Source organism: Danio rerio, chromosome 1, assembly GCF_052040795.2.
Source record: "Danio rerio strain M-AB ecotype USA chromosome 1, GRCz13ab, whole genome shotgun sequence".
NCBI lineage: Eukaryota > Metazoa > Chordata > Actinopteri > Cypriniformes > Danionidae > Danio > Danio rerio.
The window spans coordinates 42,249,387-42,261,470 of NC_141021.1; the positions used below are offsets into that span (position 1 = coordinate 42,249,387).

Here is a 12,084-nt window from a genome sequence, read left to right on the forward strand (position 1 = left end):
GATAAGATTTACTCTCTATATATATATATATATATATATTTATATATATATATATATTTATTTATTTATTTTTTTTTTTTTTTCACATATTATTTACAGTTCCAATTACACATTTTAACTAACAAACTTAACACTGATTTGACTGGTCCAAATAAAGGTGAACATAATATTCACAGGTTATGTCAGATAAACAAGAGAATAGAAACTAATTGATTTTACAATCAATTAATTCACTGTTATGAATTAATTGTCATAAAACTATTCAGATAAATGTGCCACTAAAATGCCACTTTAAGATAGACATTTCATTTGTGACATGTCTTTGTGTTTATTATCACATGCGCAAACTAAGTAAACATTGCCTGTAGCTCACAGACAACGAACAACAGCATTGTAGACTCCACTACAGGGTACATGGTGTCCTCGTTGCACTCAAGTCCTCACTTCACCCAAATCAGCTTTTCAACACTCTCAATCACAGAAACACACACACAACGGATAAAGGAAGAGATAAGCTGTAACTAGTCAGGGTTAAGTGTTGCCTGCCATTACATCATACAGTGGTAGTTGCCATACCAACATGACGCAACCCAGAGCCTCTGTTCTTTTTTTTCCCCATTCCTTCTTTAAGGGAAAGCAGACTGACTCCATTCAGTTGAAGTTTGCACACCTTGCACTTTGATTGACTGATTTCTCTGAACAGAGCTGGACAATGTAGGGTGTACAACAGGGCTATTCTACAGAAATGATTGTAGAAATGACTGCGTAAAACATTTGCTGGATAAATTGACGGTTCGTTCCGCTGTGGCGGCCCCAGATTAATAAAGGGACTAAGCGGAAAAGAAAACAAATGAATGCATTTACACTAGTTTTATTGCCTGATACTGTGTAAACCAATTTAAAGTATTCATGCAGTTATTTTACATTAGATTATTCAATTTCTAAACCTGGATACTTTTAGACTCCGCAGAAAAATCATAAATCTTGTAGTTTGTTTATTATCCAAAACATCCAAATAATTCTAAAAGAATAAAAAAACAGCTATTTAAATCATCTGACGCAATTGTTTTGATATAGCAATATGGGCTCTTTTTTAACGAACTAGGTGCAAAGTCTAAAGCGCATGGCGCAAAATCATTAAGGGGGTGTCCGAATCCGCTTTTGCTATTTTAGGATGGAAAAAATACACTTTACACCCTGGCAAATGGTCTAACAAGTTTGTGCTTATTCTCTTAATGAGTTATGTGTGTGTTTTGAGCATAACACGCATTAAACCAATCAGAGTCTTATTTACCTTACCCTTTAAGAGTCAGTTGCGCCATGGTGCATTTGCTATTTAAATGGCGGACTTTGTAAGATCAAAAACTGAACATTCCACTATTAGCGAGAAAGCAGTTAAACAGACCATCTGCCACACGAGGATAAAGAACAAGCCTCCCCCATTCGGCCTCTTGACTTTCTCTTTACTTTTACTCTTTACTCCTTTACTTTTGTGGAGTACGGAAACAGTGGAAACTCAGTCACACATAAACAATAAATGAACAATAATAACTCTTATGCCCCAAATAGTGATGCATACATCTCCAAAACCCGACAGGAGGATAAATATAAACTTGTTTTTATTAAAACAAACATAAATATACTTATGATAAGTAATACTACTAAAAATAATAACATTTTATAAATGCAAATTTTCATAAAAGCCTCCTGAGATTAAGATATTTTTATATGTAAAATATTTGCGTATTGCTGTACATCCTGTGTGTATTAAGTGTTTGGACCTGTATAGGCACATAACTAACAGGCTCTGTGCTGGACTTAACACCAGCTTTCAGTTGATCAACGGCACGGTCTATTTCAGTTCTTCAAAATAGCAACGCACCAACAATGTGCCTTAACACACCTCCCTTATAGACCAGCACAGCCATGACTCCACAAAGTGGCGCAAATGGATTTGCTATTTAAATAACATGCCGCAGAACGTGAAAATTAGGGTTGCGCTGCTCTGAAAATAGCAACAAATCATGCCAAGCACGTCTTGTGCCTTATTGTGCCGGGAGTATGATAGGGTCCTAAATTTCACAGAAAAACGAAATATCCCAATATTACAGTTTATCCAGCCCATTTTCAGTTTTACAGCCCAAACCTATAATCTAATATAACAATGCCAAAAAATTGTGGCTATTGTCCAAAAAGCAGTTTATTAGGCAAAAACTTTTTCCGACAAACATATTTTTTGACAGGGTGACACTTGCATGTGTTTTTAAACAATACTATGTGTATTTACAGCACTAAAGTGTATATTTGTGTTAATAAGTGTGTATGGAGGGCTACCTGGGAAGCAGGTGGCAAGGTGCTCCATCAGCGCATCTTGTGTAACAGGCTTGCGGGCAGAGTTCATGGCTGAGATGGCCAGACACAGAATCTCTCCCAGTGGGATGAACTGAGACTGACTGATGGGTGACATACTGATAGGAGATACATCGCCTAGACAGAAAGACAAACACACAATGCAATGTTCAGTCCTACTTTCCTAGAATTTGTTTGTTGCATTACAAAATGTGGCAGTGATTAAAAGCAAGCATACAGAAGAATTTGTGAAATCAAGATGCCTCCAATAGTATTAATGTGGGACCTGTAAAGGGAAAGGAGGAGATTGAGGCCAGGCTCCAATACGTTCACAACTTTACTATGAAGGTTATTCAGGGTGTGTGACTGCATGTTGCCAAATGTGACCTTATACTGACGACTCAGCAATAAGCCCCTCTGCCTGCGTAGGCAGAAAGACCCCAGGCCATGCGTCAATATTGATCCCAAAATGCCCATGCATATTGGATTTAATAGAAGCACAACACAGCAAATCAAACATGTTATATACATAATTCACATAATACATCAGAGAGATTTTACATTCACACTTTTCCTTGGTAATTAAAAAGCTCATACATTGACTGTTCAGAAACTTTAATATAGTGAACATAATTTGTGTTATTCACTGTGTAAAGTGAATTATTAAAACAATTAAGTAATTTCAATTTTCCCATTAAACATCAAATGCTTTCATATTGTTGTATTGCTCATATTTCATTTGCACTTTTCTCTGAAAACTGCTACAGCACAGAAAAGATCCCTTAGACCTACTTCCAGATGGTAATTCAAAATACATATCTAATAACATAGATATGTACATACATAATTAACATATCTTTTACATCATTGGCAAAATTGGCATCATTTTGTTCATAGTTCATTGTACTTTTGTAAGAAATCTAAAACACAAATGTTAAGCAAGTTTGATATCTTTAACATAATACCAATTAGTGTTTCACTGGTCATTCAAATAAACATACAGTTGAAGTCTAAATTATTAACCCCCCTGTTTATTTTTTCACCAATTTCTGTGTAATGAAGAAGTTTATTTACAATTTTCTGAACATAATAGTTTTAATAACTTATCTCTAATAACTGATTTATTTTTATCTTTGCCATGATAACAGTAAATAATATTTGACTAGATATTTTTTAAGACACTTCTATACAGCTTAAAGTGATATTTAAGGCTTAACTAGGTTAATTAGGTTAACTAGGCAGGTTAGGGTAATTAGGCAAATTATTGTATAATGATGGTTTGTTCTGTAGACTATCGAAAAAACACAGCTTAAAGGGGCTAACAATTTTGACCTTAAAATGTTTTTAAAACATTAAAAACTGTTTTTATTCTAGCCAAAATAAAACAAATCAGACTTTCTCCAGAAGAAAATACTGTATAGAAATACTGTATAAAACTAAATTCAGGGGCGGGGGGTTGAAATTTTGACTTCAACTGTATGCCCTGCACTATTTGCAGAAAGCTAAACTTTCATATTAAACACTGAATGCTTTCATATTGCCATTTTGTTAATATTTCTGATAGAAAGGTTATAACAACATTAGAGCAACTTTGATATAATTAACCTACTATTAAAACACACTACATTATAAGCAAAAATGCACATCAAATGTTTTCATATTGTCATATTTTAGTTGTGCTTTTTCATGAACACATCGTGAACAGGAAACGCAGAATATTTGCTGAATGTCTGACTGACATAAATCACATTTTTTTTTCCCAGTGTAAAAGATACAAACAGTATGAGGTGAGCACTGAGTCAGCATTATTTAGACCCCAGCTGGATGAGCAAAATTAATATTATTATGGATCATTTTTATGCTTATTAATATACAAAATAAGTAAATTTTGGTTAAAGGTGTGAAATGACACACAATGTATAATCATAACCATAAAATTATACACGTTAGCTGTATTTATTTAAGGAGAAGTCTTAGCTGATTAGCATTAGCAATACAACACACAATAAGACCAGTGTTTCGATAAGTACACTGAACACCACAACACATTTCAAGATAAATCATATATTTTACATCAAGCTTACAATGTATAAGACTGAACAGCTTTTTTAACCTTTAAATATGATGCTATACTTCGCTACTTAGCTCACCATGCTAAAACAAACCATAAAACTGGTCCGAGTACAGCATAAAGGGCAACAAAGGGTCTGAAGCTGCGCTGCTAACACTGCAGGATGCAGATAGGATGACATCATCCACACAGAGCTGCTGCTCTCCCGGTGTGTGTCTGTGTGTGTTTGTGTTTGCAGCAGGCAAAGGACCAGCACTCATATCCCAGCCTGTGTCTTACTGTTCAAATCGAGTCTGTACAGACAATAATGTCTAAATGACTTATGGAGTATTAATAACTGTCAGGGAAGCTACTAGCCTAGCGCTGTTTTTGTGAGCTATCAGCATGCTAGAGTTAAATTCAGATGCTTTCTATTCTGTATTTTATTGTCTTTACTTTAGTGGCGGGCGTGAGGACATGAGAAAGAGAGAGAAAGAGAGAGCAGGACGGAGGGAGGTGCACAGAAACCCCTCCCTCAGCTCCTATGCTGCAGCCATCAGAAAAGACGCCTCTGACGACGGACACTTACCCAACATGTTCCACTCTACACAAAGACACGAGAGGTGTGACCAATCACAGGCAAGCTTCATGCACACCTTTTTTTTACTCTCATCCAGCACTGCTCACTGGCACACACACACAAACACATATACACACACACACACACACACAAATCATCTTGCTCTACCCTTTTCTCTGTCTGTCTTTCTCTCTCTCACACATACACACACACACACACACACACACACTAGTAGGTGGCCTGCTGAATTGGTTGTTATGGCAACGCATCCCAGTTGCTCGCTCTTATTCCTCAGATGTGAGCTACTCCAGGATTTCTCTCTTTCTCCTGCTCCTTTCTGCTCTTCCTGTCTCCATTCCTGCTCTTGTGCTTCACACTCTCTGTCTTGTTAATGAAAAATTGAGGAGAGCACGCTGACTGCAAGACTAAGCAAAATCTGCTCAACCACAAAGACCCTTTAGGTAAATAACCTCTATTATATACAGTACAACCAGCTCTTGCTATATGCAGTATTTAAATATGGGATGAATCATATAGGTGTTTTTTGGAGAGTAAATGTAAACATGATTAAAATTCATTCATTCATTTTTTTTAGCTTAGTCCCTTTATTCATCAGAGGTCACCACAGAGGAATGAACCACCAACTATTCCAGCATATGTTTTATGTAGCGGATGCAACTCAGTACTGGGAAACACCCATACACACAAATTCACACAGATTTACTACAGCCAATTTAGTTTATTCAATTCACCTATATCGCATGTCTTTGGACTGTGGGGGAAACCAGGCCACATAGAGGAAACTCGAGGAGAACAAAATGGTCCAGTCGGAACTCGAACCAGTGACCTTATTGCTAACCACTGAGCCACCATGTCACCCCATGAATAAAATATTGGTGATATTTTTTCCACAAAATAATTATTGGTAACACTTTAGTTTAAGTGCCATATCCCACTATTAACTACTGGCTTATTATTAAGATATTGGCTGTTTAATAGTGCTTATAAAGAATGATATTATTATACTTATATATATATATATATATTTTGTATGTAGTAATGCGTATAATCATATCAACAAGACAGGACGTGCGCAAAGCAACCGGGATTAAAAGATCTGTTCAGCGCTCTGTGATCATCAGTCATCAGATGTGATCAAGAATCAATTTTACAAGTGTAAAACGTTTTTAAAACAGTGCATGTTTGTAATGAATTGTAGCAATTTTACCATTTTTATTTTATCACCACAGCCGCATGTCAGTACAATTATTAAAGAAGTTGCTTCAATCCTGGTTTGAAGATGTTAAATCAGGTTTATTTTGTACATTAACATAACGCAGCAGTGGATATTAACGTGTATCCTGTCACATTTGTCGAGCAAAAACAGTGCATAGTTAAACGTGTGCTGTGTGTGTGCTGTGTGTGTGTGTGTGTGTGTGTGTGTGTTTTGGTCCAGGTACATAAACTCTTAAACTAGATAGATCACAGGCCTTAAAACATGTAAATGATTAACTTTTGCTTTATTATGGTAAAAATCTTCCTGGTCAACTATAATCCTAATTTAACATTGCAGATCCTGTGATATGACTATTGCGGATGCACACATTATGATATAATGATATATTTCGCAGCCCTACTGTTAATACTTCTCAGCATTTTCCAATGTTTATTCAGTTGTTTACCAGATACTGATCATCTTCAAAAGACCTCTGAAAAGAGTGCTGAAATTCTCCAATCTCCACAATGTGATCTGCTGCTTTTTAAAGTTTATCATTCCATCATACCCATCATTTACTCACCCTCAAATGTTTCCAAATCTTTATGGGTTTCTATACTCTGTTCAACACAAAAGAAAATGTTTTGAAGACAGCTGAAAACCTGTAACCATTGACTAGTAGAAAATATTTAAAAAGTAAATGGTTAAAGATTTTCAGCTTTCTTCAGAATATCTTCTGTTATGTTCAACAGAATAAAGAAATTCATAAAGGATCGGAACAAGTAAAGGGATAACAACTTCTGAAAGAATCAAATTTTTTGGGTGAACCACCCCTTTAAATGCACAAGCCCTTTTGAATGCATTCTGGTTGTCATCATTTATTTATTTTATCGTTTATCAGCTGATAAAGGTGATCCCAACTATATTGTCACTATTACAGCTGTGCTCTTGACTCTATTTTTGTTTGCATTCATTTTCTTTTCGGCTTAGTATCGCTTAGGCTTTATTAATCTGGGGTCATCACAGCGGAATGAACCACCAACTGATCCAGCATCTGTTATTATGCAGCGGATGCCCTTCCAGCTGCAACCCATCACAGTGAAACATCCATACACACTCATTCACACACATACACTACGGACAATTTAGCCTACCCAATTCACCTGTACTGCATGACTGTACATGCACCCGGTGGATACCCACACCAACACGGGGAGAACATGCAAACTTCACACAGAAATGCCGAACCAGCGACCTTCTTGCTGTGAGAAGAACGTGCTACCCACTGCGCCACTGTGCGGCCTATTTTTGTTTTATAATAGAAAATTATAATGAGAAATCATTTGTTCTTATCTTACACTTATTATCCTAGGTTTAAAAAACCTTAAAGGGATAGCGCATCTAAAAACGAAATATCTGTCATCATTTACTCATCATTCACTTGTCACAAACCTGTTTATTTTTTCTATTGAACACAAAATTAGTTATTTTAAAACATGTCAACCATTAACATCCATTGTATTTGTTTTTCCTGCTGAGAAAGCCAATGGCTACACGTTTCGAACATAATATCTTCTCGTGTTTAATAGAATAGCAAATAGTGAAAAAATTTGCATTTTGGGTAAACTATCCCTTTAAGACTATTCTGTCATCTATAAATATGACTGTAACTTTAATGTTAAAGAAACTATTTAAGTGATATTAACGTCTTAACAGCAGGAAGGTCACTGGTTCGAGCCTTGGCTGGGTCAGTTAGCGTATCTTTGTGGAGTTTGTATGGTCTTCCTGCGTTCGCGTGGGTTTCCTCCGGGTCCAAAGACATGCGGTACAGGTGAACTGGGTAAGCTAAATTGTCCGTAGTGTATAAGTGTGAATGAGTGTGTATGGATGTTTCCCAGAGATGGGTTGCGGCTGGAAGGGCATCCGTTGTGTAAAAACGTGCTGAATAAGTTGGTGGTTCATTCCGCGGTGTCAACCCCGGTTTAATAAAGGGACTAAGCCAAAAAGAAAATGAATGAATGAAATTCCTCACATTATTTCTCTTTAAATATCAGAACATTCAATGCAAAAACGTCAGCTTACACATACAGCTTTGACATACATTCACAAACAGGTCTGCAAATAAACTTGAGCTGCCTATAAAAACAGCATTAATCCTTATGCTCAGTTTTGGGTCTGAGAGAGGGATTTTAAAAACTCAAATTACTACCATTTTAGCATCATGATGAAACTTTATATTTTATTCTAGACGGCACAGTGGCTCATTGGTTAGCATTGTCGCCTTACAGCAAAAAGGTTGCTGGTTCAAGTCCCAGCTGGGTCAGTTGGCATTTTTTGTGCGGAGTTTGCATGTTTTCACCATGTTGGTGTGGGTTTCATCCGGGTGCTCCAGTTTCCCCCACAGTCCAAAGACATGAGCTATGGGTGAATTAAATAAACTAAATTGGTTGTAGTGTGTGTGTGTAAATGCAAGAGTGTATGGATGGTTCCCAGTACTCAGTTGCAGCTGTAACAGCATCTGCTGTGTAAAAACATATGCTGGATAAGTTGGCGGTTCATTCCGCCGTGACGACTCCTGAAGGAAAATTAATTAATGAATGTATTCTAATTAGATAGAGAGAGAAAGAGAGAGAGAGAGAAAGAAAGACTTTAAATACGCAAAAACCATTTCTATGGATTAAATAGTGTACATTATTTGAACAATTTTAGGAGTAGGCTTTGTAAGTAGGGTCCAAAACGCAAAACTAAGTTAGCCTTTACAGAACTTTCCTTTTTATAATCTTTCTCTGTATGAAAAATGGGGGAAGAATTAAATTATGTCATATTGTGCACTATAGAATATAGCTTTGAGTCTGTATGCAAGCCAACTCGTGTGGCTGCAAGCACTACTGAGGTGACGTCACCGCTCTGGGCATAAGCACTTGACAGAAAGGAGAAAAGAAAGAAAGAGAGCAAGAGAGTGAAACAGAGAGAAAGAGAAGACAAAAAAATATTTACACTTTTTTTAAACTTAGAATCTACTTTTTTTTTGTTTATTTAAAGTAAAAGTTCACCCATATCTGAAAAAAACTCATAATTTGCTCACCCTTTACTTGTCAAAAACCTGTTTGAGTTCCTTTCTTCTGTTCAACATACAAATGAAAATGTAACTATTGACTTCCAATCTTCCATAGTATTTGTTTCACCCATGTAAGCCAATGATTACCAGTTTCAAACATTCTTCAAAATATCTTTTGTTTAACAGAAAAAAGAAACCACTTGACAGTAAATACATTTTCAATTCCTTTTTTTAATCTGTGAAAATCTCGTCTGTACTTTGAGAACTATTCACTCACAAAACCCTCGTTAAGTTAAATTGTTTGGTTTGAGTATCATTTTTTCAAGCTTGTTTCCTAGCATGCTTTGCTTCAAATTCTAGGAGTAAATGTTGAAATGAATTATTAAATATTTATGTGCAGCATAATATAATATAATATAATATAATATAATATAATATAATATAATATAATATAATATAATATAATATAACATAATATAATATAATATAATATAATATAATATAATACAATATAATAAATATAATATAATATAATATAATATAATATAATATAATATAATATAATATAGTCAAGGAAAGAGTTGTTAGTGTTTACTGTTCAGTTTATGATTGTTTTCAGATACATTTTAAACTAGACCCTTTGGTCAAGAAACAATGACAATATTAACAATAATTATTCTGCATTTTTATGTCAGTTTTTTATTGTGGCTTGCATTTGAGATGATAAAATGAAGAAAAAATAGGTTTTAAAGTTCCAATCCAAAAGTAATACACTACTTCAAGTTTAAATAAATAATTCATTCATTCAATTTCCTTTAGCTCAGTCCCTTTATTTATCAGCAGAATGAACCGCTAACTTATCCAGCACATGTTTTACACAGCGGATCCCATTCCAGCCTCAACCTAGCACTGGGAAACATCCATACACACTCATTCACACACATACACTACAGACAATTTAGCATTCAATTCCCTTATAGTGCATGTCTTTAGACTGTAGGGAAAACCAGAATACCTGGAGGAAACCCACACCAACACAGGGAGAACATGCAAACTCTACACAGAAACACCAAATGATTGAACCAGCGACCTTCCGGCTGTGAGTGCTGCTCAATAGATAATTATTAACATCTATTTTACAATATGCCAGCATGCTTACTAATAAAAAAGTGAGAAGCAATCCTCAAGCGCACACTTATCTTCTGTATACCAGACTTTGAGAGATGTCACAATCATAACCTTCAGAAACTCAGACAGAAGTTTGACTGAGGCAACACTAGATGGAGGCAGGAATCCAAAATGTCCAAAAACAAACAGGAAAAGGGAGAGCAGCAAAACAAGTCACTCTGTCTTGAATATTCAGCACATTTCGAATATCAAGCAGATGCTCGTCCAAACTGTAGCATTCCATCTGCAGCCTGATCTGCTCACATGGTTAATACCAGTGTGAGATAATAAGGCTGTTGTTTTATCCTAATGGTTACCTGAACACAGTCAATCAATTGGGAGGTCCAGCCACACCAATGTCAGAAGATGGAGATCTGGTCACCTGAGTAATCTCCTTGGTGATCTATGATGTAAACATCTCACATTTAGTGGGTGCCAGTGAATAGGGTTCAGTGGGGCGCAGATTTGTAACCTGTTTGATATGTAAAATTCATGCACGTGGCCTTGTGGGTATATTTTAAAACTTGATTCTTTGATGATCCTTTTTGTGAACATTAATTCATTCATTTTCTTTTCGGCTTAGTCCCTTTATTTATCTGGGGTCGCCACAGCGAAATGAACCGCCAACTTATTCAGCATATGTTTTTACGCAGCGGATGCCCTTCCTGCTGCAACCCATCTATGGGAAATATCCATACACACTCATTCACACTCATACATTACGGACAATTTTAGCCCACCCAATTCACCTATAGCGCATGTCTTTGGACTGTGGGGGAAACCGGAGAACCCGGAGGAAACCCATGCGAACGCAGGGAAAACATGCAAACTCCACACAGAAACGCCAACTGACCCAGCTGAGGCTCGAACCAGTGACCTTCTTGCTGTGAGGCGACAGCACTACCTACTGCGCCACTTCGTCGCTCTTTTTGTAAACAAACATCTTAACTAAGTAATCACACACCATAGATAAATACACTTTATATCGCATACGGACCCTGAGCATGCGTCAGTAGTGCCGGCACATTTGTACAGTGCTCCCAGGACAAATGTCATTCAACCACACTAGTTCACTTTTATTGACTAAAGCCAATGTGAAGATGCTGAAGAACTTTAGCACTGTGTAGAGGTGTAGTAACAAGCAAACAAAGAAAACAAAGCACAAAGGCAGAACATTTCATAGGTAAGATTTCGTTTTTTACATTTTTATATGTCACAAACGTTTGTGCTCAGCAAGGAACATTATTGATGATAATACAGTCTCTTACTGCCCTAATCATAAGGAAAGTAGCACCAACTCACACTAAATACTAAGCTTATGATAGTTTGGTTGAATAAAATCAGCAAACAATGTAAATGAAATTCACAACAAGCTGGCTGCGGTGCCAAAAACGTGTATTATTGTCGGCTAAGTAAACGAGTCGTTCATAATGGAGATTTATTCACAAACGAATCGCTCCCTCTGTTAGAATTAAAAGTGAAAACAGGAGAGGGGGTGTGTTTAAGAACACGAATTAGATCAAATTAAATAAGTAGGGAGGATAATACATTTTCATGCACACAAACACACACTCTTTGTCTGCAATGCCCGTGCACTCACTAATCCATCGTTGTAGAAACATTATGTAAAATTATAATTTCCATAATTTAAAAAAATATTTGCA

General features: G+C 36.2%; 2 protein-coding genes across 19 annotated transcripts in view; one reads left to right on the forward strand and one right to left on the reverse strand.

The window, feature by feature from the left end:
- sod3b (superoxide dismutase 3, extracellular b) overlaps positions 1–12,084 on the forward strand; it is a 92,153-nt gene that overhangs the window by 14,440 nt on the left and 65,629 nt on the right. For 9 of the 17 annotated variants that reach the window (XR_015476752.1, XR_015476749.1, XR_015476754.1 and 6 more), the window contains one exon: positions 4,861–5,022. The gene's annotated coding sequence lies outside the window, so the exon portion shown is untranslated. Of the gene's footprint in view, positions 1–4,860; positions 5,039–12,084 lie in introns of all 17 variants that reach the window. The other 8 variants (XR_015476758.1, XR_015476761.1, XR_015476756.1 and 5 more) reach the window with 1 other exon arrangement.
- stox2a (storkhead box 2a) overlaps positions 1–12,084 on the reverse strand; it is a 74,453-nt gene that overhangs the window by 11,049 nt on the left and 51,320 nt on the right. For both annotated transcript variants that reach the window (XM_087237381.1, XM_087237382.1), the window contains exon 2: positions 2,335–2,487. In XM_087237381.1, the coding sequence (XP_087093507.1) occupies positions 2,335–2,487 (153 nt within the window). The remainder of the gene's footprint in view (positions 1–2,334; positions 2,488–12,084) is intronic.